The sequence below is a fragment of the Ascaphus truei genome, chromosome 13 (genome assembly GCF_040206685.1).
Source record: "Ascaphus truei isolate aAscTru1 chromosome 13, aAscTru1.hap1, whole genome shotgun sequence".
NCBI classification, from domain to species: domain Eukaryota; kingdom Metazoa; phylum Chordata; class Amphibia; order Anura; family Ascaphidae; genus Ascaphus; species Ascaphus truei.
In genome coordinates, this window is record NC_134495.1 from 10,397,890 (window position 1) to 10,425,491 (window position 27,602).

Consider the following 27,602-nt stretch of genomic DNA (forward strand, 5'->3'; position numbering starts at 1 on the left):
GAGGAGGTTGGGGGAGAGGTAGTGAGGTGGTTCATTCAGTGTCTATGAGTATATCTGTCACCCTCTTGTGGAGAAAAACAAACTGCAAAGGTTCAGAGAAACACAATATTATCACCATAGGGAAAGTTGTATCAAATGAACATTGATTGAGTGTGAGTGAGTGTGAGTACCATCCTACCCAAGCAGGGCACATCTCTTGTGAGTAACCGTATGTGATGTGTGACTTTTATGCTTGCTCATTATTTTGTGTGAGCATCAGACACACCTTTTTTCGCAATAACCGGATTGGCAGGTAATATATTATTCCTGCCTGTGCTAGGGGGTAACATTTGCAGGACTTCTTAATGAAAAACTGCCTTTAACACATGTTTTCTCGGTTACAATCTCTGAGACATGTTATTTATTTGTTAGAAATAAATCTCGCAGCGGGCCTGTTCTTCCTGGACAATAATGTATGTTTGTCTTTATTTATATAGCGCCATTAGTGTACATAGAGCTTCACAGTAGTAATATACTAGACAAGCGGTGCCCAAACAGGGGGGCGCTAGATTTTTCTAGGGGGGCGAGGGCGGTTGCAGAAGTCCCGCGCTCTTCCCCCAGGCATTTAAATTAAATGCCGGGGGAGGCATGAGGCCTCTGTAACCTACTTACCGGGTTTCAGCAGGAGTGTTGTGCCGCGTCGCAATGCAAATGACGCCGCGGGGCCATGTGACGGGATGTCACATGACCAGACGTCACACCCGACGCCGGTCTAAGACTTTGGTCCCAGTCAGCACTGTAGCACGCTTGCCCGGCAGGGGGGGGGGGGGGAGGCGCGTGCACAGCGCTGCACCGCGATCTGCGGTCTGGGGGAGAGAGGGAGTGTTTGCGACGGGAAGGGGCGTGGTGGTGGGTTTGCAGGGGCGTGACCATGACCTCACGCGGCTGGTTTGCCCTCATTGGCTGAACCGCCGGCGGGGGCCTGGCCACACCTGCGTCGCAAACTCTGACCTCAAATTCTCCTGCCTGACACCGCTGGGGAGAGGTGCGCGCCAAGATAGGAATTGGGACCTGATTTACTGGGGGGGAGGAGTTTGACCGCACAGCTGGGCCGCCCCCTTACAGTAAGGGGGGGCGAGTAGCTGCAGGAGCAGGCAGGGGGGCGCAGCTCCAAAAGTTTGCGCTCCCCTGCACTAGACAATCATATAAATAACAAATAACTACAAAGACGAGATCATGGGAATAAGTGCACAACAGTAACATTGTGGAAGAGGAGTCCCTGCTCTGAAGAGCTTACAATCTAATTTAGGGGTATTCTGGGGGTGACATTGTGCTCTGATTGATAAGAGATGTGTGAGGCTCAGGTTTGGCTCAGTACGAGGTGTCACATTGGAGTGAATGTGCTATGACGGGGTAGCTGTGCGGGTGATTAGACTATGAGCTCTTCAGGGCAGAGGATCTGTGTGTGATACACAGGGATACAATGTGATCATTAGTTCTGTGTCACAGCCCCGCCCAACTACATTGTAACCCCGCCCATATGCGGACTAACCCCGCCCATATACGGACTAACCCCGCCCGTCCTACTCCCTCCCAGCATTCTGTCCCCACCCCCCCGGAGTGGCCCCGCCCATGGAGTGCCCCAGCCGTTACCCTGGTAACCGTGACGCGATCGCCGGGCACAGGGAAGCGGAGGCCGGTGAGACCCCGGGATAGAGGAGCCTGGAACCGGGCGCCTGTCCCCCAACCTAGATCTGCACCCGGCAGGGACCGAGCACCAGCCCCCTCTGCTCGTGTATTTCACCATCTCTCTCTTATTCTCTCCCCCTCCTCTTCTCTCCCCATCCCGCCTCTCTTTCTCTCCCCTCTCCCCTCTCCCTCCCTCTAACTCCTCTCTCTCCACCCCCTCCTTTCTCCCCAACTCTCCCCCCTCCTTCCTCCCTCCCTCTAACTCCTCTCTCTTATCTCTCCTTTCTCCTCCTCTTTCTCTCCATCCCTCCTCTCTTTCTCTCCATCCCTCCTCTCTTTCTCTCCATCCCTCCTCTTTCTCCCCCCTCCTCTCTTTCTCCCCCCCTCCTCTCTTTCTCCCACCTCCTCTCTTTCTCCCCCCCTCCTCTCCTTCTCCCCCCCCCTCCTCTCTTTCTCCCCCCCCTCCTCTCTTTCTCCCCCCCCTCCTCTCTTTCTCCCCCCCCTCCTCTCTTTCTCCCCCCCCTCTCTCTTTCTCCCCCCCCCTCCTCTCTTTCTCCCCCTCCTCTCTTTCTCCCCCCCCCTCCTCTCTTTCTCCCCCCCCTCCTCTCTTTCTCCCCCCCCTCCTCTCTTTCTCCCCCCCCCTCCTCTCTTTCTCCCCCCCCCTCCTCTCTTTCTCCCCCCTCCTCTCTCCCTCCCTCCTCTCTCCCTCCCTCCTCTCTCCCTCCCTCTCCTCTTGCCCTGTCTCCCTCTCTCTCCCCTCTCATTTCCTACTCTCTTACCCCCATCTCTCTCCCCTGCTCTCTTTTCCGCGTCTCCCCCTCTCAATCCTTTTCTCTCCTGCCCTATTTATTTCTCCCCCACAGAGCCCTGAAGCTGCACACAATGCTGAACCTCCAGATGTCACCTGTCAGCAGAGACAGAGTCATCTCACAGATGCCCAAGGTAAGTCCACAGCCCTGGCCCCCTGCACATGAAGTGTCTCAGGGCTATATCATGTATGAGAATGTGTGTGTGTCTGTGAGTGTATATATATTTCTCAGGACTCTGCCCTCTCTCTCCCCTGTGTGGTTTTGTCAGTGTTACACACCTGAGGCTTGCCTCCAGTACAAACCCCAGTTTGATGCACAGGTGACGAGCGCGTGCCAGCAGCGCAACGCGGGGACCGTCGGGTGAGTGAGTCCTGGGGCCGGGACATTTAATGAGATTTCTATGAACAATATCTTATTTTTATATAGAGATAGTTATCAACTATCGTGCACACACTGACAGTCTCCTGTGAGAGACCTCATGTGACAGTGACATCTCTCTGTGACACGCACTGCACACGTGCACACACTGACAGTCTCCTGGGACACGCACTGCACACACTGACAGTCTCCTGTGAGAGACCTCATGTGACAGTGACATCTCTCTGTGACACGCACTGCACACGTGCACACACTGACAGTCTCCTGTGACACGCACTGCACACGTGCACACACTGACAGTCTCCTGTGAGAGACCTCATGTGACAGTGACATCTCTCTGTGACACGCACTGCACACGTGCACACACTGACAGTCTCCTGGGACACGCACTGCACACACTGACAGTCTCCTGTGAGAGACCTCATGTGACAGTGACATCTCTCTGTGACACGCACTGCACACGTGCACGCACTGACAGTCTCCTGGGACACGCACTGCACACACTGACAGTCTCCTGTGAGAGACCTCATGTGACAGTGACATCTCTCTGTGACACGCACTGCACACGTGCACACACTGACAGTCTCCTGGGACACGCACTGCACACACTGACAGTCTCCTGTGACACGCACTGCACACGTGCACACACTGACAGTCTCCTGTGAGAGACCTCATGTGACAGTGACATCTCTCTGTGACACGCACTGCACACGTGCACACACTGACAGTCTCCTGGGACACGCACTGCACACACTGACAGTCTCCTGTGAGAGACCTCATGTGACAGTGACATCTCTCTGTGACACGCACTGCACACGTGCACGCACTGACAGTCTCCTGGGACACGCACTGCACACACTGACAGTCTCCTGTGAGAGACCTCATGTGACAGTGACATCTCTCTGTGACACGCACTGCACACGTGCACGCACTGACAGTCTCCTGGGACACGCACTGCACACACTGACAGTCTCCTGTGAGAGACCTCATGTGACAGTGACATCTCTCTGTGACACGCACTGCACACGTGCACACACTGACAGTCTCCTGGGACACGCACTGCACACACTGACAGTCTCCTGTGACACGCACTGCACACGTGCACACACTGACAGTCTCCTGTGAGAGACCTCATGTGACAGTGACATCTCTCTGTGACACGCACTGCACACGTGCACACAGTGACAGTCTCCTGGGACACGCACTGCACACACTGACAGTCTCCTGTGAGAGACCTCATGTGACAGTGACATCTCTCTGTGACACGCACTGCACACGTGCACGCACTGACAGTCTCCTGTGACACGCACTGCACACGTGTGCACACACTGACAGTCTCCTCTGACACGCACTGCACACACTGACAGTCTCCTGTGAGAGACCTCATGTGACAGTGACATCTCTCTGTGACACGCACTGCACAAGTGCACACACTGACAGTCTCCTGTGACACGCACTGCACACGTGCACACACTGACAGTCTCCTCTGACACGCACTGCACACACTGACAGTCTCCTGTGACACGCACTGCACACGTGCACACACTGACAGTCCTGTGAGAGACCTCATGTGACAGTGACATCTCTGTGACACGCACTGCCCACATGCACACACTGACAATCTCCTGTTAGTTAACATAGTAGATGAGGTTGAAAAAAGACTTCCGTCCATCAAGTTCAACCTATGCTAAATTTAGACAACAGATACTTTATCCTATATCTATACTTATTGATCCAGAGGAAGGCAAACAAAAAACCCCATTGAGGGGAAAAATTAATTCCTTCCTGACTCCAAGAATTGTCAATCGGATTAATCCCTGGACCAACATCCTTCCCATGTATACTTATTTGGTATATCCCTGTATACCTTTCCCATCTAAAAAGATGTCCAACCTTTTTTTGAACAAATCTATTGTATCTGCCATCACAGTCTCCATGGGTAATGAATTCCACATTTTAACTGCTCTTACTGTAAAGAACCCTTTCCTTTGTTGCTGGTGAAATTTCCTTTCCTCCAACCTTATGGGATGGCCCGAGTCCTTTGTACTGCCCATGGGATGAATAGTTCTTTTGAAAGCTCCTTGTATTGTCCCTGAATATATTTGTATATAGTTATCATATCCCCTCTTACACGCCTCTTTTCTAATGTAAATAAATCTAATTTAGCTAGCCTCTCCTCATAAGTTAGAATGTCCATCCCCTTTATTAATTTGGTGGCTCTTCTCTGCACTCTCTAGTTCCATAATGTCTTTTCTTAGGATTGGTGCCCAAAATTGTACTCCATATTCAAGGTGTGGTCTTACTAATGCTTTGTAAAGGGGCATAATTATGTTTACTTCCCTTCCATCCATTGCCCGTTTGATGCAAGATAAGATCTTGTTTGCATTTGCAGCTACTGCATGACATTGGGCACTATTGCTAAGCCTGCTGTCTACAAGCACTCCTAAACCCTTCTCCATCAAGGATTCCCCCAATATATCTCCATTTAATTTGTAAGTCGCCTTTTTATTCTTGTATCCCAAATGCATAACCTTACATTTATCTGTATTAAACCTCATCTGCCATTTACCTGCCCACGTTTCCAGTCTCTCCAAGTCCTTCTGAAGAGAAATTACATCCTGCTCTGATTCTATTACCTTACACAAATTAGTATCATCAGCAAAGATGGAGACTTTGCTCTCGATCCCAACCTCAAGGTCATTAATAAACAAGTTAAAAAACAGGGGTCCCAGTACCGATCCCTGAGGTACTCCACTCACGACTTTAGCCCAACCTGAAAAAGTTCCATTTATGACAACCCTCCGTTGTCTGTCCTTTAACCAGTTTTCAATCCAGGTGCATATATTATTACTGAGTCCAACTTTCTTTATTTTGTACACCAACCTCTTATGTGAAACCGTATCAAAAGCCTTTGCAAAATCTAAGTAGACCACATCAACAGCATTACCCTGGTCTAGATTCCTACTTACCTCCTCAAAGAAACAAATAAGGTTAGTTTGGCAAGATCTATCCTTCATAAATCCATGCTGACTATTACTAATAATTTTATTTTCCATTAGGTATTCCTGAATATTATCCCGTATTAAACCTTCAAGTAATTTCCCCACTATTGAAGTCAGGCTTACAGGTCTGTAATTTCCTTGTTGTGATCTAGCTCCCTTTTTAAATATAGGCACCACATCTGCTTTACGCCAATCTTGTGTTACTGAGCCTGTGGAAATGGAGTCCTTGAATATTAAATATAATGGTTTTGCTATTACTGAGCTTAACTCCTTGAGAACTCTTGGATGTATGCCATCGGGGCCAGGTGCCTTATTAACTTTAATTTTTTTCAAGTCTCTTATGAACTTCTTCCTCAGTTAACCAATTGTTCATTAATATGGAGGTTGTGGCTTCCTCCTGCGGCACTACTATTGAACTTGATTCTTCCCTGGTAAACACAGAGGCAAAGAATTTGTTTAATACCTCAGCTTTTTCCTTATCTCCAATAATCTGCCTACCCATCTCACACTGAAAGGGTCCTATATTTTCTTTTCTCATTTTTTTGTTATTAAGGTACTTAAAGATTTTTTTAGGGTTGACCTTACTTTCTATTGCAATCCTTTTTTCATTAGCCATTTTTGCTCATTTTATTGCCCTTTTGCAATTTTTGTTACATTCCTTATAATTCTGATACGATGTCTCCGTCCCTTCTGATTTAAAGAATCTGAACGCCTTCCTCTTCTTGTCCATTTCCTCCCCTACCTGTTTATTTAGCCACATTGGTTTTGACTTATTTCTTTTATACTTATTACCCAAGGGTATGCACTGATAAGTGTGCTTTTCTAACAATGTTTTAAAGACTGACCATTTATCTTGTACATTTTTCCTGCAATAACATAATCCCAGTGTATTACTTGTAGATTAGTCCTCAGTTTATTAAAATCTGCCTTTCTAAAGTTGAAGGTCTTTGAGACCATGTTATGATCACTGTTACCCAAATGTTCCAGGACTTGAATATTTGTTATTACTTCTACATTGTTTGATATGACCAAATCCAGAACTGCCCCTCTCCTGGTTGGTTCCTCAATAATTTATAAAATTATATATATTTTATAAAATAGATTATAAAATTATAATCGTCTTTAAGCACCCCCAAAAACCTGTTCCCTTTTGTTGTAACGCTAATCTCATTGCCCCAGTCTATGTCTGGACAATTAAAATCCCCCATTATGCAAACATGACCCAGTTTTGATGCCTTCTCCATTTGCAAAAGTATTTTAGCTTCCTCAATCTCACAGATATTTGGTGGTTTATAGCATATTCCCACAAACATTTTCTTAATACTTTTACCTCCACTGCTAATTTCTATCCACAAAGTCTCTACATTTTCATCATTCCCTTCATAGACATCATCCCTTATAATAGGTTTTAGATCCGGTTTAACATATAAACATACTCCACCTCCTCTTCTATTTAGCCGATCCTTCCGAAAAAGAGAATAACCCTCTAAATTAACTCCAGTCATGAGTTTCATCCCACAATGTTTCAGTAATGCCTATGATATCATACTGCTCCCTTGCAGCTATTAATTCAAGCTCCCCCATTTTATCTGTCATGCTTCTTGCATTAGCAAGCATGCATTTCAGGTTTTTTTCAGCCTGTACTATTATCTTATCTGCTCCTTCCTTTCTGCGCCCACTTTGTTTAGTCTTTAGAAGTTTTCTAGTATTATCTGTATTTACTATGGGTGTCTCACTGCTTGTCAAACTTGCACTTGCCCCCATTCTACCTCCATACCACCTTGTATCCTCATCTATTCCATTTAGTTCATTATCTGTTTCATTCCCCTCCCCCCTCCATCCTAGTTTAAAATCTCCTCCAACCTTTTTAGCATTCTCCCCCCTAGCACAGAAGATCCCTCTTCATTGAGGTGCAATTCGTCCCTAGAATATAGATGGCACCTCTCAGAAAAGGAGTCCCAGTGCTCTAAAAACCCAAACCCCTCCTTCCTGCACCACTTTCTTAGCCATGCATTAACCTCCCTGATCTCTGACTGTCTCCCTGCTGTAGCGCATGGCACTGGTAGTATTTCAGAAAATACTACCTTGGAGGTCCTTGCCTTAAGCTTTTGGCCTAGATCAATGTAATCATTTTTTAGGACCCTCCATCTTTCTCTAACTTTGTCATTGGTGCCAACGTGTACTAAGACCGCCGGGTCAATCCCAATGAGAGACCTCATGTGACAGTGACATCTCTGTGACACGCACTGCACACGTGCACACACTGACAGTCTCCCGTGAGAGACCTCATGTGACAGTGACATCTCTCTGTGACACGCACTGCACACGTACACACACTGACAGTCTCCTGTGAGAGACCTCATGTGACAGTGACATCTCTCTGTGACCCGCACTGCACACGTGCACACACTGACAGTCTCCCGTGAGAGACCTCATGTGACAGTGACATCTCTCTGTGACACGCACTGCACACGTGCACACACTGACAGTCTCCTGTGAGAGACCTCATGTGACAGTGACATCTCTGTGACACGCACTGCACACGTGCACACACTGACAGTCTCCTGTGAGAGACCTCATGTGACAGTGACATCTCTGTGACACGCACTGCGCACACACGTACACACACTGGCAGTCTCCTGTGAGAGACCTCATGTGACAGTGACATCTCTGTGACACGCACTGCACACACTGACAGTCTCCTGTGAGAGACCTCATGTGACAGTGACATCTCTCTGTGACACGCACTGCACACGTACACACACTGACAGTCTCCTGTGACACGCACTGCACACGTGCACACACTGACAGTCTCCTGTGAGAGACCTCATGTGACAGTGACATCTCTCTGTGACACACACTGCACACACTGACAGTCTCCTGTGAGAGATCTCATGTGACAGTGACATCTCTGTGACATGCACTGCACACACTGAAAGTCTCCTGTGAGAGACCTCATGTGACAGTGACATGTCTCTGTGACACGCACTGCACACGTACACACACTGACAGTCTCCATGAGAGACCTCATGTGACAGTGACATCTCTCTGTGACCCGCACTGCACACACTGACAGTCTCCTGTGAGAGACCTCATGTGACAGTGACATCTCTCTGTGACACGCACTGCACACACTGACAGTCTCCTGTGAGAGACCTCATGTGACAGTAAAATCTCTCTGTGACACGCACTGCACACGTACACATACTGACTGTCTCCTGTGACACGCATTGCACACGTGCACACGTGCACACACTGACAGTCTCCTGTGACACGCACTGCACACGTACACACACTGACAGTCTCCTGTGAGAGACCTCATGTGACAGTGACATCTCTCTTTGACACGCACTGCACACGTGCACACACTGACAGTCTCCTTTGACACGCACTACACGCGTGCACACACTGACACCTCTCTGTGACACGCACTGTACACGTGCACACATAGACAGTCTCCTGTGACACGCACTGTACGCGTGCACACACTGACACCTCTCTGTGACACGCACTGCACACGTGCACACACAGACAGTCTCCAGGACACGCACTGCACACGCACACACTGACACCTCTCTGTGACACGCACTGCACACGTGCACACACTGACACCTCTCTGTGACACGCACTGCACGCGTGCACACACTGACAGTCTCCTGTGACACGCACTGCACACGCACACACTGACACCTCTCTGTGACACGCACTGCACACGCACACACTGACACCTCTCTGTGACACGCACTGCACACGCACACACTGACACCTCTCTGTGACACGCACTGCACACGCACACACTGACAGTCTCCTGTGACACGCACTGCACACGCACACACTGACACCTCTCTGTGACACGCACTGCACACGCACACACTGCCACCTCTCTGTGACACGCACTGCACACGCACACACTGACACCTCTCTGTGACACGCACTGCACACGCACACACTGACACCTCTCTGTGACACGCACTGCACACGCACACACTGACAGTCTCCTGTGACACGCACTGCACACGCACACACTGACACCTCTCTGTGACACGCACTGCACACGCACACACTGCCACCTCTCTGTGACACGCACTGCACACGCACACACACTGACACCTCTCTGTGACACGCACTGCACACGCACACACTGCCAGTCTCCTGTGACACGCACTGCACACGCACACACTGCCAGTCTCCTGTGACACGCACTGCACACGCACACACACTGACACCTCTCTGTGACACGCACTGCACACGCACACACTGCCAGTCTCCTGTGACACGCACTGCACACGCACACACACTGCCACCTCTCTGTGACACGCACTGCACACGCACACACTGCCAGTCTCCTGTGACACGCACTGCACACGCACACACACTGCCACCTCTCTGTGACACGCACTGCACACGCACACACTGCCAGTCTCTGATGTGCACAGTAACTGAGATGTTTTGCAGACTGAAGATGGCGAAGGTTGTGCTGGTGGGGGATCTGTACGTGGGGAAAACCAGCCTGATTAATAGGTAAATCCTACTGCCACCCTGCCCAGCGCGCTTCCTCTGTGCCACCCTGCCCACTTCCTCTGTGCCATCCTGCTCAGCGCGCTTCCTCTGTGCCACCCTGCCCACTTCCTCTGTGCCATCCTGCTCAGCGCGCTTCCTCTGTGCCACCCTGCCCACTTCCTCTGTGCCACCCTGCCCAGTGCGCTGCCTCTGTGCCACCCTGCCCACTTCATCTGTGCCACCCTGCCCACTTCATCTGTGCCACCCTGCTCAGCGCGCTTCATCTGTGCCACCCTGCCCACTTCATCTGTGCCACCCTGCTCAGCGCGCTTCATCTGTGCCACCCTGCCCACTTCATCTGTGCCACCCTGCTCAGTGCGCTTCCTCTGTGCCACCCTGCCCACTTCATCTGTGCCATCCTGCTCAGGGCTTTTCCTCTGTGCCACCCTGCCCACTTCATCTGTGCCACCCTGCTCAGTGCGCTTCATCTGTGCCATCCTGCCCACTTCATCTGTGCCATCCTGCTCAGCGCGCTTCCTCTGTGCCATCCTGCTCAGCGCGCTTCCTCTGTGCCATCCTGCTCAGTGCGCTTCCTCTGTGCCACCCTACGGAGTGCGCTTCCTCTGTGCCACCCTGCGGAGTGCGCTTCCTCTGTGCCCCCTGCTCAGCACGCTTCATCTGTGCCATCCTGCTCAGCGCGCTTCCTCTGTGCCATCCTGCTCAGCGCGCTTCCTCTGTGCCATCCTGCTCAGCGCGCTTCCTCTGTGCCACCCTGCTCAGTGCGCTTTCTCTGTGCCATCCTGCTCAGTGCAGTTCCTCTGTGCCATCCTGCTCAGTGCGCTTCCTCTGTGCCACCCTGCGGAGTGCACTTCCTCTGTGCCACCATGCTCAGTGCGCTTTCTCTGTGCCATCCTGCTCAGTGCACTTCCTATGTGCCACCCTGCTCAGTGCGCTTCCTCTGTGCCACCCTGCGGAGTGCGCTTCCTCTGTGCCACCCTGCTAAGTCTGCTTCCTCTGTGCCACCCTGCTCAGTGCGCTTTCTCTGTGCCATCCTGCTCAGCGCGCTTCCTCTGTGCCACCCTGCTCAGTGCGCTTCCTCTGTGCCATCCTGCTCAGCGCGCTTCCTCTGTGCCATCCTGCTCAGCGCGCTTCCTCTGTGCCACCCTGCTCAGTGCGCTTTCTCTGTGCCATCCTGCTCAGTGCAGTTCCTCTGTGCCATCCTGCTCAGTGCGCTTCCTCTGTGCCACCCTGCGGAGTGCACTTCCTCTGTGCCACCCTGCTCAGTTTGCTTCTTCTGTGCCACCCTGCGGAGTGCGTTTTCTCTGCGCCACCCTGCTGAGTGCACTTCCTATGTGCCACCCTGCTCAGTGCGCTTCCTCTGTGCCACCCTGCGGAGTGCGCTTCCTCTGTGCCACCCTGCTAAGTCTGCTTCCTCTGTGCCACCCTGCTCAGTGCGCTTTCTCTGTGCCATCCTGCTCAGCGCGCTTCCTCTGTGCCATCCTGCTCAGTGCGCTTTCTCTGTGCCATCCTGCTCAGTGCAGTTCCTCTGTGCCACCCTGCTCAGTGCGCTTCCTCTGTGCCACCCTGCGGAGTGCGCTTCCTCTGTGCCACCCTGCTAAGTCTGCTTCCTCTGTGCCACCCTGCTCAGTGCGCTTTCTCTGTGCCATCCTGCTCAGCGCGCTTCCTCTGTGCCATCCTGCTCAGTGCGCTTTCTCTGTGCCATCCTGCTCAGTGCAGTTCCTCTGTGCCATCCTGCTCAGTGCGCTTCCTCTGTGCCACCCTGCGGAGTGCGCTTCCTCTGTGCCACCCTGCTCAGTGCGCTTCATCTGTGCCATCCTGCTCAGTGCGCTTCCTCTGTGCCACCCTGCTCAGTGCGCTTTCTCTGTTCCATCCTGCTCAGCGCGCTTCCTCTGTGCCATCCTGCTCAGTGCGCTTTCTCTGTGCCATCCTGCTCAGTGCAGTTCCTCTGTGCCATCCTGCTCAGTGCGCTTCCTCTGTGCCATCCTGCTCAGTGCGCTTTCTCTGTGCCATCCTGCTCAGTGCGCTTTCTCTGTGCCATCCTGCTCAGTGCGCTTTCTCTGTGCCATCCTGCTCAGTGCGCTTTCTCTGTGCCATCCTGCTCAGCGCGCTTCCTCTGTGCCACCCTGCTCAGTGTGCTTTCTCTGTGCCACCCTGCTCAGTGCGCTTCCTCTGTGCCACCTTGCTCAGTGCGCTTCCTCTGTGCCACCCTGCTCAGTGCGCTTTCTCTATGCCATCCTGCTCAGTGCGCTTTCTCTGTGCCATCCTGCTCAGTGCGCTTCCTCTGCGCCACCCTGCTCAGTGCGCTTCCTCTGTGCCACCCTGCTCAGTGTGCTTTCTCTGTGCCAACCTGCTCAGTGCGCTTCCTCTGTGCCATCCTGCTCAGTGCGCTTCCTCTGTGCCACCCTGCTCAGTGCGCTTCCTCTGTGCCACCCTGCTCAGTGCACTTCCTCTGTGCCACCCTGCTCAGTGCGCTTTCTCTGTGCCATCCTGCTCAGTGCGCTTCCTCTGTGCCACCCTGCTCAATGCGCTTCCTCTGTGCCATCCTGCTCAGTGCGCTTCCTCTGTGCCACCCTGCTCAGTGCGCTTCCTCTGTGCCACCCTGCTCAATGCGCTTCCTCTGTGCCACCCTGCTCAGTGCGCTTCCTCTGTGCCACCCTGCTCAATGCGCTTCCTCTGTGCCACCCTGCGCTACATTCTTCATTTGATTCTGCTAGTGACATTCCTCCCTCTCACCTCCTCTGCCCCATGTGCTTCCTTACCCCCTCTCTCCTCCCCGTGCACCCCTCTCTCCTCCCTGTGCACCCCGCTCTCCTCCCTGTGCACCCCTCGCTCCTCCCTGTGCACCCCTCTCTCCTCCCTGTGCACCCCTCGCTCCTCCCTGTGCACCCCTCTCTCCTCCCTGTGCACCCCTCGGTTCTGCAGGTTCTGCAAGGACGCATTTGATCGGGATTATAAAGCGACGATCGGTGTGGATTTTGAGATTGAGCGATTTGAGATTTCTGGGATCCCGTTTAACCTGCAGATGTAAGTGAGGGCAGAACAGGCCTGGGAACAGCTGGCACCTGTCACACCTGCCACGTGCAGGGAGCGCGCTCAGGAGACAGAGAGACTGCCACCTGCAGGGAGCGCGATCAAGAGACAGAGAGACTGTGCCACCTGCAGGGAGCGCACTCAGGAGAGAGAGAGACTGTGCCACCTGCAGGGAGCGCACTCAGGAGAGAGAGAGACTGTGCCACCTGCAGGGAGCGCACTCAGGAGAGAGAGAGAGACTGTGCCACCTGCAGGGAGCGCACTCAGGAGAGAGAGAGAGACTGTGCCACCTGCAGGGAGCGCGCTCAGGAGAGAGAGAGACTGTGCCACCTGCAGGGAGCGTGCTCAGGAGAGAGAGAGAGAGACTGTGCCACCTGCAGGGAGCGCGCTCAGGAGAGAGAGAGACTGTGCCACCTGCAGGGAGCGCACTCAGGAGACAGAGAGACTGTGCCACCTGCAGGGAGCGTGCTCAGGAGAGAGAGAGACTGTGCCACCTGCAGGGAGCGCACTTAGGAGACAGAGAGACTGTGCCACCTGCAGGGAGCGCACTCAGGAGAGAGAGAGACTGTGCCACCTGCAGGGAGCGCGCTCAGGAGACAGAGAGACTGTGCCACCTGCAGGGAGCGCACTCAGGAGAGAGAGAGACTGTGCCACCTGCAGGGAGCGTGCTCAGGAGACAGACTGTGCCACCTGCAGGGAGCGTGCTCAGGAGAGAGAGAGACTGTGCCACCTGCAGGGAGCACACTCAGGAGAGAGAGAGACTGTGCCACCTGCAGGGAGCGCACTCAGGAGAGAGAGAGAGACTGTGCCACCTGCAGGGAGCGAACTCAGGAGAGAGAGAGACTGTGCCACCTGCAGGGAGCGCGCTCAGGAAACAGAGACTGCCACCTGCAGGGAGCGCACTCAGGAGACAGAGAGACTGTGCCACCTGCAGGGTGCGCGCTCAGGAGAGAGAGAGACTGTGCCACCTGCAGGGAGCGCGCTCAGGAAACAGAGACTGCCACCTGCAGGGAGCGCACTCAGGAGACAGAGAGACTGTGCCACCTGCAGGGAGCGCACTCAGGAGAGAGAGAGACTGTGCCACCTGCAGGGAGCGCACTCAGAAGAGAGAGAGAGACTGTGCCACCTGCAGGGTGCACGCTCAGGAGAGAGAGAGACTGTGCCACCTGCAGGGAGCGCACTCAGGAGAGAGAGACTGCCACCTTCAGGGAGCGTGCTCAGGAGAGAGATACTGTGCCACCTGCAGGGAGCACGCTCAGGAGACAGAGAGACTGTGCCACCTGCAGGGAGCACACTTAGGAGACAGAGAGACTGTGCCACCTGCAGGGAGCACACTTAGGGGACAGAGAGACTGTGCCACCTGCAGGGAGCGCGCTCAGGAAACAGAGACTGCCACCTGCAGGGAGCGCACTCAGGAGACAGAGAGACTGTGCCACCTGCAGGGAGCGCACTCAGGAGAGAGAGAGACTATGCCACCTGCAGGGCGCGCACTCAGGAGAGAGAGAGAGAGACTGTGCCACCTGCAGGGTGCGTGCTCAGGAGAGAGAGAGACTGTGCCACCTGCAGGGAGCGCGCTCAGGAGACAGAGAGACTGTGCCACCTGCAGGGAGCGCACTCAGGAGAGAGAGAGACTATGCCACCTGCAGGGAGCGCACTCAGGAGAGAGAGAGAGAGACTGTGCCACCTGCAGGGTGCGCGCTCAGGAGAGAGAGAGACTGTGCCACCTGCAGGGAGCGCGCTCAGGAAACAGAGAGACTGTGCCACCTGCAGGGAGCGCACTCAGGAGACAGAGAGACTGTGCCACCTGCAGGGAGCGCGCTCAGGAAACAGAGACTGCCACCTGCAGGGAGCGCACTCAGGAGACAGAGAGACTGTGCCACCTGCAGGGAGCGCACTCAGGAGAGAGAGAGACTGTGCCACCTGCAGGGAGCGCACTCAGAAGAGAGAGAGAGACTGTGCCACCTGCAGGGTGCACGCTCAGGAGAGAGAGAGACTGTGCCACCTGCAGGGAGCGCACTCAGGAGAGAGAGACTGCCACCTGCAGGGAGCGTGCTCAGGAGAGAGAGAGACTGTGCCACCTGCAGGGAGCACACCCAGGAGACAGAGAGACTGTGCCACCTGCAGGGAGCGTGCTCAGGAGAGAGAGAGACTGTGCCACCTGCAGGGAGCACGCTCAGGAGACAGAGAGACTGTGCCACCTGCAGGGAGCGTGCTCAGGAGAGAGAGAGACTGTGCCACCTGCAGGGAGCACACTTAGGAGACAGAGAGACTGTGCCACCTGCAGGGAGCACACTTAGGAGAGAGAGAGAGACTGTGCCACCTGCAGGGAGCGCACTCAGAAGAGAGAGAGAGACTGTGCCACCTGCAGGGTGCACGCTCAGGAGAGAGAGAGACTGTGCCACCTGCAGGGAGCGCACTCAGGAGAGAGAGACTGCCACCTGCAGGGAGCGTGCTCAGGAGAGAGAGAGACTGTGCCACCTGCAGGGAGCACACCCAGGAGACAGAGAGACTGTGCCACCTGCAGGGAGCACGCTCAGGAGACAGAGAGACTGTGCCACCTGCAGGGAGCGTGCTCAGGAGAGAGAGAGACTGTGCCACCTGCAGGGAGCACACTTAGGAGACAGAGAGACTGTGCCACCTGCAGGGTGCACGCTCAGGAGAGAGAGAGACTGTGCCACCTGCAGGGAGCGCACTCAGGAGAGAGAGACTGCCACCTGCAGGGAGCGTGCTCAGGAGAGAGAGAGACTGTGCCACCTGCAGGGAGCACACCCAGGAGACAGAGAGACTGTGCCACCTGCAGGGAGCACGCTCAGGAGACAGAGAGACTGTGCCACCTGCAGGGAGCGTGCTCAGGAGAGAGAGAGACTGTGCCACCTGCAGGGAGCACACTTAGGAGACAGAGAGACTGTGCCACCTGCAGGGAGCACACTTAGGAGACAGAGAGACTGTGCCACCTGCAGGGAGCACACTTAGGAGACAGAGAGACTGTGCCACCTGCAGGGAGCACACTTAGGAGACAGAGAGACTGTGCCACCTGCAGGGAGCACACTTAGGAGACAGAGAGACTGTGCCACCTGCAGGGAGCACGCTCAGGAGACAGAGAGACTGCCACCTGCAGGGAGCGCGCTCAGGAGAGAGAGATACTGTGCCACCTGCAGGGAGCGTGCTCAGGAGAGAGAGAGACTGTGCCACCTGCAGGGAGCACACTTAGGAGACAGAGAGACTGTGCCACCTGCAGGGAGCACACTTAGGAGACAGAGAGACTGTGCCACCTGCAGGGAGCACACTTAGGAAACAGAGACTGCCACCTGCAGGGAGCGCACTCAGGAGACAGAGAGACTGTGCCACCTGCAGGGAGCGCCCTCAGGAGAGAGAGAGACTATGCCACCTGCAGGGAGCGCACTCAGGAGAGAGAGAGAGAGACTGTGCCACCTGCAGGGTGCGCGCTCAGGAGAGAGAGAGACTGTGCCACCTGCAGGGAGCGCGCTCAGGAGAGAGAGACTGCCACCTGCAGGGAGCGCGCTCAGGAGAGAGAGAGACTGTGCCACCTGCAGGGAGCACACCCAGGAGACAGAGAGACTGTGCCACCTGCAGGGAGCACGCTCAGGAGACAGAGAGACTGTGCCACCTGCAGGGAGCGTGCTCAGGAGAGAGAGAGACTGTGCCACCTGCAGGGAGCACACTTAGGAGACAGAGAGACTGTGCCACCTGCAGGGAGCACACTTAGGAGACAGAGAGACTGTGCCACCTGCAGGGAGCACACTTAGGAGACAGAGAGACTGTGCCACCTGCAGGGAGCACGCTCAGGAGACAGAGAGACTGCCACCTGCAGGGAGCGTGCTCAGAAGAGAGAGAGACTGTGCCACCTGCAGGGAGCGCGCTCAGGAGAGAGAGAGACTGCCACCTGCAGGGAGCGCACTCAGGAGAGAGAGAGACTGTGCCACCTGCAGGGAGCGTGCTCAGGAGACAGACTGTGCCACCTGCAGGGAGCGCACTGAGGAGAGAGAGAGACTCCCACCTGCAGGGAGCGCACTCAGGAGAGAGAGAGACTGCCACCTGCAGGGAGCGCACTCAGGAGAGAGAGAGACTGTGCCACCTGCAGGGAGCGTGCTCAGGAGACAGAGAGACTGTGCAACCTGCAGGGAGCGCAATCATGAGAGAGAGAGAGACTGTGCAACCTGCAGAGAGCGTGCTCAGGAGACAGAGAGACTGCCACCTGCAGGGAGCGAACTCAGGAGAGAGAGAGACTGTGCCACCTGCAGGGAGCGCGCTCAGGAGACAGACTGTGCCACCTGCAGGGAGCGCGCTCAGGAGACAGAGACTGCCACCTGCAGGGAGCGCACCCAGGAGACAGAGAGACTGTGCCACCTGCAGGGAGCGTGCTCAGGAGATAGAAAGAGTGTGCCACCTGCAGGGAGTGCGCCTAGGAGACAGAAAGAGTGTGCCACCTGCAGGCAGTGCGCCCAGAGCACAGAGAGAGACTGCCACCTGCAGGGAGCGCCCTCAGGAGACAGAGACTGCCACCTGCAGGGAGCGCGCTAAGGAGAGACAGAGAGACTGCCACCTGCAGGGAGCGCGCTCAGGAGACAGAGACTGCCACCTGCAGGGAGCGCGCTCAGGAGACAGAGACTGCCACCTGCAGGGAGCGTGCTCAGGAGACAGAGACTGCCACCTGCAGGGAGCGCGCTCAGGAGACAGAGACTGCCACCTGCAGGGAGCGCGCTCAGGAGACAGAGACTGCCACCTGCAGGGAGCGCGCTCAGGAGACAGAGACTGCCACCTGCAGGGAGCGCGCTCAGGAGACAGACACTGCCACCTGCAGGATATCTGCTCTCCTTCGTGGTTACCCATACAGTAATCACATGACTGTGTAACATTATATGACCACTATATTTTACTGCTGCACCTGGTGGGTTACGGCACCGTGCTGCAGCAGCGCTCTCATAACACTGTTCCTGCGGTCGTTCCCCTAATATTGTGCGGCTTTGAGTTGTCTGTTTTACCCCCAGATGGGACACTGCCGGGCAGGAGAAGTTCAAATGCATCGCGTCGGCGTATTACAGAGGCGCGCAAGGTGAGACCGTCTGATCACACACAGCCACAGTAGCCGGTCTCGGCACACCAGGCCTGTGCCACAGAGCTGACAGTCCACGTGTTGGAGGATACCGAGGCTGGCACGATCATGCCTCTTGCTCTGCTTTCCTTGCAGTTATTATCACTGCGTTTGATCTGAGCGACATCCAGACCTTGGAACACACCACGTGAGTCTCCACATTCCCAGAGAGACCCCCGGCCCGTGTGTAGAAGAGAGTGTAAGGGTGCAGAGGAGGGAATGCTGGGAGAAGGACGTAGAGAAGAGGGTGGGGAGCTCAGGAGGGAGCAGGTTGGAGGTGAGGTCTCGCTCAGTGATCAGCCTGGCTTTACTACCCCCTCTGTCCCAGGCGGTGGCTGCAGGAAGCTCTCCGGGAGAACGAGCCGGGCACCTGCTCCATCTTCCTGGTGGGGACAAAAAAAGACACATTGGTGAGTAAAGAGGTCGCTGTATGTGTATCTCAGTGAGGGATTCTCTGTGCGCTCCGTACCTCCGCTCTGCCTCTGTGTGCCCCGTACCTCCGCTCTGCCTCTGTGTGCCCCGTACCTCCGCTCTGCCTCTGTGCGCTCCGTACCTCCGCTCTGCCTCTGTGCGCTCCGTACCTCCGCTCTGCCTCTGTGCGCTCCGTACCTCCGCTCTGCCTCCGTGCGCTCCGTACCTCCGCTCTGCCTCTGTGTGCCCCGTACCTCCGCTCTGCCTCTGTGCGCTCCGTACCTCCGCTCTGCCTCTGTGTGCCCCGTACCTCCGCTCTGCCTCTGTGCGCTCCTCCCCTCCGCTCTGCCTCTGTGCGCTCTGCCTCTGTGCGCTCCTACCTCCGCTCTGCCTCTGTGCGCTCCGTACCTCCGCTCTGCCTCTGTGCGCTCCGTACCTGTGCTCTGCCTCTGTGCGCTCCGTACCTCCGCTCTGCCTCTGTGCGCTCCGTACCTCCGCTCTGCCTCTGTGCGCTCCGTACCTGTGCTCTGCCTCTGTGTGCCCCGTACCTCCGCTCTGCCTCTGTGCGCTCCTACCTCCGCTCTGCCTCTGTGCGCTCCTACCTCCGCTCTGCCTCTGTGCGCTCCGTACCTGTGCTCTGCCTCTGTGCGCTCCGTACCTCCGCTCTGCCTCTGTGCGCTCCCTACCTCCGTTCTGCCTCTGTGCGCTCCGTACCTCCGCTCTGCCTCTGTGCGCTCCGTACCTGTGCTCTGCCTCTGTGTGCCCAGTACCTCCGCTCTGCCTCTGTGCACTCCGTACCTCCGCTCTGCCTCTGTGCGCTCCGTACCTCCGCTCTGCCTCTGTGTGCCCCGTACCTCCGCTCTGCCTCTGTGCGCTCCGTACCTCCGCTCTGCCTCTGTGCGCTCCGTACCTCCGCTCTGCCTCTGTGCGCTCCGTACCTCCGCTGTGCCTCTGTGCGCTCCGTACATCCGCTCTGCCTCTGTGCGCTCCGTACTTCCGCTCTGCCTCTGTGCGCTCCGTACCTCCGCTCTGCCTCTGTGCGCTCCGTACCTCCGCTCTGCCTCTGTGTGCCCCGTACCTCCGCTCTGCTTCTGTGCGCTCCGTACCTCCGCTCTGCCTCTGTGGCTCCGTACCTCCACTGTGCTTCTGTGCGCTCCGTACATCCGCTCTGCCTCTGTGCGCTCCGTACCTCCGCTCTGCCTCTGTGCGCTCCGTACCTCCGCTCTGCCTCTGTGCGCTCCGTACCTCCGCTCTGCCTCTGTGTGCCCCGTACCTCCGCTCTGCCTCTGTGCGCTCCGTACCTCCGCTCTGCCTCTGTGCGCTCCGTACCTCCGCTCTGCCTCTGTGCGCTCCGTACCTCCGCTCTGCCTCTGTGCGCTCCGTACATCCGCTCTGCCTCTGTGTGCTCCGGACCTCCGCTCTGCCTCTGTGCTCCGTACCTCCGCTCTGCCTCTGTGCGCTCCGTACATCCGCTCTGCCTCTGTGCGCTCCGTACCTCCGCTCTGCCTCTGTTCGCTCCGTACGTCCGCTGTGCCTCTGTGCGCTCCGTACCTGTGCTCTGCCTCTGTGCGCTCCGTACCTCCGCTCTGCCTCTGTGTGCCCCGTACCTTTGCTCTGCTTCTGTGCGCTCCGTACCTCCGCTCTGCCTCTGTGCGCTCCGTACCTCCGCTCTGCTTCTGTGCGCTCCGTACCTCCGCTCTGCCTCTGTGCGCTCCATACATCCGCTCTGCCTCTGTGTGCTCCGTACCTCCGCTCTGCCTCTGTGTGCTCCGTACCACCGCTCTGCCTCTGTGCGCTCCGTACATCCGCTCTGCCTCTGTGCGCTCCGTACCTCCGCTGTGCCTCTGTGCGCTCCGTACCTGTGCTCTGCCTCTGTGCGCTCCGTACCTCCGCTCTGCCTCTGTGTGCTCCCTACCTCCGTTCTGCCTCTGTGCGCTCCGTACCTCCGCTCTGCCTCTGTGCACTCCGTACCTGTGCTCTGCCTCTGTGTGCCCAGTACCTCCGCTCTGCCTCTGTGCGCTCCGTACCTCCGCTCTGCCTCTGTGCGCTCCGTACCTCCGCTCTGACTCTGTGTGCCCCGTACCTCCGCTCTGCCTCTGTGCGCTCCGTACCTCCGCTCTGCCTCTGTGTGCTCCGTACCTCCGCTCTGCCTCTGTGCGCTCCTGCCTCTGTGTGCTCCTACCTCCGCTCTGCCTCTGTGCGCTCCGTACCTCCGCTCTGCCTCTGTGCGCTCCGTACCTCCGCTGTGCCTCTGTGCGCTCCGTACCTGTGCTCTGCCTCTGTGCTCTCCATACCTCCGCTCTGCCTCTGTGCGCTCCCTACCTCCGTTCTGCCTCTGTGCGCTCCGTACCTCCGCTCTGCCTCTGTGTGCCCCGTACCTCCGCTCTGCCTCTGTGTGCCCCGTACCTCCGCTCTGCCTCTGTGCGCTCCGTACCTCCGCTCTGCCTCTGTGCGCTCCGTACCTCCGCTCTGCCTCTGTGCGCTCCTGCCTCTGTGTGCTCCGTACCTCCGCTCTGCCTCTGTGTGCTCCGTACCTCCGCTCTGCCTCTGTGCGCTCCGTCCTCCGCTCTGCCTCTGTGCGCTCTGTACTTCCGCTCTGCCTCTGTGCGCTCCTGCCTCTGTGTGCTCCGTCCCTCCGCTCTGCCTCTGTGTGCCCCGTACCTCCGCTCTGCCTCTGTGTGCTCCGTACCTCTGCTCTGCCTCTGTGTGCCCCGTACCTCCGCTCTGCCTCTGTGTGCTCCGTACCTCCGCTCTGCCTCTGTGTGCTCCGTACCTCCGCTCTGCCTCTGTGTTCTCCGTACCTCCGCTCTGCCTCTGTGCGCCCCGTACCTCCGCTCTGCCTCTGTGTTCTCCGTACCTCCGCTCTGCCTCTGTGTTCTCTGTACCTCCGCTCTGCCTCTGTGTGCTCCGTACCTGTGCTCTGCCTCTGTGTGCTCCGTACCTGTGCTCTGCCTCTGTGTGCTCCGTACCTGCGCTCTGCCTCTGTGTGCTCCGTACCTGTGCTCTGCCTCTGTGTGCTCCGTACCTGTGCTTTGCCTCTGTGTGCTCCGTACCTCCGCTCTGCCACTGTGTGCTCCGCACCTGTGCTCTGCCTCTGTGTGCTCCGCACCTGTGCTCTGCCTCTGTGTGCTTCGCACCTGTGCTCTGCCTCTGTGTGCTCCGCACCTGTGCTCTGCCTCTGTGTGCTCCGCACCTGTGCTCTGCCCCGGGTGCCCTACTTCACTCAGTACTGTTGATCGGTCTCTTGCAGTGCGATGCAGAGTGTGACCGGACAGAAAGAGATGCTTTAAGGTTCGCGAGCGAGATGCAGGCAGAATACTGGTCTGTATCAGCAAAAACAGGCGAGTCCCCAAAATCTGGGACGGGCGAATGTGGGGGTGGGGGCTACAAAAGGTCTCCCCAACATCTACTATATATTATGGAAAGCTGTCTGTCTGTTCTAGCTGCATTTGGACACTTCTTAAGATATCGTAACCACATTGTGCACGATGGTTCCTGAGATCACGGAGCCGGTCTGTGTCCGTGTTTGGATACAATTGGATACATTATATCTGTAATTCTATGATTTATATACAGTATACAGTTGTGTGAAAAAGAAAGTACACCCTCTTTGAATTCCATAGTTTTACATATCAGGACATAATAACAATCATCTGTTCCTTAGCAGGTCTTAAAATTAGGTAAATACAACCTCAGATGAACAACAACACATGACATATTACACCGTGTCATGATTTATTTAACAAAAATAAAGCCAAAATGGAGAAGCCATGTGTGAAAAACTAAGCACACCCTTACTGCTTCCATAGGAATTGAGATGCTAAGTAGCAGACAGGTGCTGCTAATCAAATGCCCTTGATTAATTCATCATCAGCAAGTGTGACCACCTCTATAAAAGCCGAAATTTTAGCAGTTTGCTGGTCTGGAGCATTCAGGTGTGTGTTAACACAATGCCAAGGAGGAAAGACATCAGCAATGATCTTAAAGAAGCAATTGTTGCTGCCCATCAATCTGGGAAGGGTTATTAGACCATTTACAAATAATTTAAAGTCTGTCATTCTACAGTGAGAAAGATTATTCAAAAGTGGAAAACATTCAAGACGGTTGCCAATCTTCCCAGGAGTGGATGTCCCAGCAAATTCACCCCATGGTCAGACCGTGCAATGCTCAAAGAAATTGCAAAAAAAAAAAAACAAGAATTACATCTCGGACTCTACAGGTCTCAGTTAGCATGTTAAATGTTAAAGTTCATGACAGTACAATTAGAAAAAGACTGAACAAGTATGGTTTGTTTGGAAGGGTTGCCAGGAGAAAGCCTCTTCTTTCTAAAAAGAATATTGGCAGCACGGCTTAGGTTTGCAAAGTTGCATCTGAACAAACCACAAGACTTCTGGAACAATGTCCTTTGGACAGATGAGACCAAAGTGGAGATGTTTGGCCATAATGCACAGTGCCACGTTGGGCGAAAACCAAACACAGCATAACAGCACAAACACCTCATACCAACTGTCAAGCATGGTGGTGGAGGGATGATGATTTGGGCTTGTTTTGCAGCCACAGGACGTGGGAACATTGCAGTCATTGGGTCGACCATGAACTCCTCTGTATATCAAAGTATTCTATAGTCAAATGAGAGGCCATCTGTCCGACAGCTAAAGCTTGGTCGAAATTGGGTCATGCAACAGGACAATGATCCCAAGCACACCAGCAAATCTACAACAGAATGGCTGATAAAGAAAAGAATCAAGGTGTTGCAATGGCCCAGTCAAAGTCCAGACCTCAACCCGATTGAAATGCTGTGGCTGGACCTTAAGAGAGCTGTGCATAAACAAAGGCCCACAGACCTCAATGAACTGAAGCAACGTTGTAAAGAAGAGTGGGCCAAAATTTCTCCACAACGATGTGAGAGACTGATAAAGTCATACAGAAAACGATTACTTCAAGTTATTGCTGCTAAAGGTGGTTCTACAAGCTTTTGAATCATAAGGTGTACTTAGTTTTTCACACACGGCTTCTTCATTTTGGCTTTATTTTTGTTAAATAAATCATGACACGGTGAAATATGTCACGTGTTGTTGTTCATCTGAGGCTGTATTTACCTAATTTTAAGACCTGCTAAGGAACAGATGATTGCTATTATGTCCTGATATGTAACACCATAGAATTCAAAGACGGTGTACTTTCTTTTTCACAAACCTGTATATATGTGTTGATATAAAGCAGAATCAATGGAAATCTCCTAGCCAGCGCCGGGTTTAAATAGCCCGCCCTATTATAGGGGGGGTGGGGGGAAAGCCAATGTATGCAAACCCCTAGAGGCACAGTGGCCCTTATGTGGGCGACGGCTCCATTTTGGAACCTCTGCCCTTCTTTATTCGCATGCTTTTGTTTCGCTCGCCCTGTTCACAGTGGAACGTAAGTACAAAGCGTTGGGGATTGAACTCTAATCAAGAAAAACGGAAGTATTGATCCGGTACTTTGCGGACCGATTATGTCTCCTCCAAATATAAACCTACATTCCAAATTAGAAGTTAATCGAACAATTCCCTGAAGAGCTAGAATGAAAAAAAACAAAGTTCACACGAACACGTGTTCGGGGGCAACCTGATTCTATGGGCCAAATATACCAAACCCTACACCCTTCCTTCTGATCCTATTAGATAGCACGCCAAGTTTGGCGGCTCTAGGATTAAGCGTGTGGATTTGTATAGCCGGACAAACAAACAAACTTGCTGAATTGTATATGTACTGGTTTGTACAGTCATAATACGGGCTTACTGTACTTTCATACAGTATGTGTAAAAATATGTATGTGTGAATCTTTATATTCATGTGTGTGTGTGTGCATTCATATAGTTGTGTGTGTGTGTGTATAGTCACATTTGCTCTGGTGTTGCTCTGCCGTAGGGGAGCATGTGAAGGACTTCTTTTTCCGGGTAGCTGCTTTGGCCTTCGAACTGTCCATGAAAACGGAGCTGGAGAAGAGCAGAGGGGACACAACTCAAATCGGAGCCGGGAGCCTAATACGTACGTCTGACCGCTCTCTCTCTCTGCCGAGGAGGGTGGGACTCTATGCTTCACCTTCAGAGGGTATACGCTCTGCGAGCAGGACAGCAGGCGCCAAAGGGAGGTGTTTGTTTGCACTCAGCTTAATAATTAAACACATCTCAGGTTACTTTGTATATGTGTATCAGTAGATCCCTTACATCTGAAACGAATGTTTCCTAAAGCTGGAAGCGTAAAGCAGCTCATAGATGGGCATTTCATTAGTCAGGGAATTGTGCTTTAGGGTGAAATATATAAAAAGTTACACCCAACAGCAGCTCGCAGTTTTCCTGATCAGGATCAGCTGTGGGCGTGGTAATAATGGCGTCCTTTCCCCCGTAACTCACACGGAATGGTTACATGTTGAAACAGAAAACAGAAAGAAACATGGTGTAATGCCTCAGTGGAAAGATTTGAGTGTTACTTAATGTGTGTGAGTGATGGTCTCAGATAGCGATGGAAATCCAGATGTAAACGGTACCACCTCAAGAGAGAAATTGTTCTAAAATGATTGGACGCTTTGAATGTGAATAGTGACCTCACATAAAGTGATTGCATCACGAGAGCTTCGCAGAGCCAGGGATCACTGCAATCATGCACTGGTATACAGACGTTGCTATAGTGGTGAAAGGGGAGTATCATAAATGGCTGACATGGCAGATGACTATAAAAACATACGTTTCATAAAAAAACACAATACAAAAAACAATAACAATTCTTCTTGACATCTCGGCGGATGTAAAATTGGAATCACAGATTACAGGTAGTCCTCGTTATCCAACGTTTCACTTTACAACGAATGGCATATCCAACGCTTTACAATGCCTCCTTATGGGCCGTTTTTCGAAGCCGGAATGCGTTATCCGACGCCGGAATGCGTTATCCAACGCTCACCGCCGCTGATTAACATGGGACTCACTTTACAACGGTTTCACTATCCAACGCTACTTCCAGAATGGATTCCGTTGGATAACTGAGGACGGCCTGTATACCAGTGCATGATTGCAGTGATCCCTGGCTCTGCGAAGCTCTCGTGTTGCAATCACTTTGTGAGGTCACTATTCACATTCAAAGCGTCCAATCATTTTAGAACAATTTCTCTCTTGAGGTGGTACCGTTTACATCTGGATTTCCATCGCTATCTGAGACCATCACTCACACACATTAAGTAACACTCAAATCTTTCCACTGAGGCATTACACCATGTTTCTTTCTGTTCCCACATGTAACCATTCCGTGTGAGTTACGGGGGAAAGGACGCCATTATTACCACGCCCACAGCTGATCCTGATCAGGAAAACTGCGAGCTGCTGTTGGGTGTGACTTTTTATATATTTCACCCTAAAGCACAATTTAAAGTTATTTTTGGGACTTATCATTTTCTGATTTCCAATGAAAATCAGTGGACTTTATTGGCAGCTAATGGGCTTTTAATTATAGTACTGTCTGTTTTGTCACATGTCTAAGACTGTTTAAGTTACAGTGTCTGTCAGTTTATAATCACATTGATTACTAAAGTGTCAGTGTGTGCAATACAATCACTGAGAATAGCGCTTGGCACCATTTTGAAGGGACTCCTGAGGGGGGGGGGCATCCATCACCGACATTTCTCTTATCTGTTTCAGAACTCGAAGCAAATTCAACAGAGAAAAGGGAAAGTGACCCCCAGCTTAACATGAACTGCTGTTAGACTGGCGCGGTCTGCAGCGGTCGCGCCACAGGACAGCGGCGATAATCCCCCTCCCTGCACATCCTACACCAGGGGCGGCCTACTCCGGTCCACAGGGGCCACCAACAGGTCAGGTGTTCAGGATATCCCTGCTTCAGCACAGGTGGCTTAATCAGTGGCTAAGCCAATGACTGTGCCACCTGTGCTGAAGCAGGGATATCCTGAAAACCTGACCTGTTGGTGGCCCTTGAGGACTGGAGTAGGCCGCCCATGTGCTACACCCATTGGCACTGCCCTGATGTTAGTCACCACCACCGTTTTACCTGCTGGCATTCTGGGTGTCCTACAGAAGGTGCCTTATTGCCTCAGACACCTCGGGCTCAACCGCAGTTTCAGCGGGGGATCCTGATTTCAGTCTAAACAATAACGGTGACAAAACCCCTGGAATTTGGTGGTGTGAGTTAGCCGAGACCTGTGACAACCTCTTACTGCCCACGGTGCAACAGCATCAGCATTATGTCTTCTCACGGCCGTGAGACAGATCCTGCACTCCGAAAAGACACACACACACACACACGAGCGCACGCACGCACACACACACACACACGTATATATATTCTTCACTGTTTAGCACCGTCCTTTCAGAGAAAGAGAAAATAGATACATTGTGAGAACAATGAAAGCAGAGAAACATTTTCCTTTCTCCGTCCAGTTGAAGGTGACGGTGTTGCAATTGACCTCTGTGCGTTAACGTGGATATATATATATATGTGTGTGTATATATATGTGTATGTATTTAATGTTATGTCCATTCAGTAAAGTTAATCATGAAATTATAAATCTTTAGGTTAAAATGCAAAATCGACGCCTGTCGGCACCTCCCTCTCTTTCTGCCTCGTCCTCAGCACCATCTGTCTCTACTCGCCACTCATATATAACAGCTGTCGCCAAGAACT

At 53.7% G+C, this 27,602-nt stretch overlaps 1 protein-coding gene across 2 annotated transcripts; it reads left to right on the forward strand.

Moving 5' to 3' along the window:
- The first annotated feature begins 1,549 nt into the window (after positions 1-1,549).
- RAB36 (RAB36, member RAS oncogene family) lies at positions 1,550-26,785 on the forward strand. 2 transcript variants are annotated; one of them, XM_075567878.1, is made up of 11 exons: positions 1,550-1,678; positions 2,532-2,610; positions 2,746-2,837; positions 10,313-10,378; positions 13,301-13,402; positions 18,418-18,482; positions 18,618-18,669; positions 18,850-18,931; positions 22,183-22,273; positions 24,840-24,959; positions 26,603-26,785. In XM_075567878.1, exons 2-11 carry the CDS (start codon positions 2,551-2,553, stop codon positions 26,665-26,667), a joined length of 795 nt encoding a protein of 264 aa, XP_075423993.1. In that variant the 5' UTR covers positions 1,550-1,678; positions 2,532-2,550; the 3' UTR covers positions 26,668-26,785. The 2 variants fall into 2 exon arrangements, with proteins under 2 accessions (XP_075423993.1, XP_075423994.1); XM_075567879.1 differs by having other exon boundaries at positions 1,662-1,774.
- Positions 26,786-27,602: the final 817 nt, after the last annotated feature.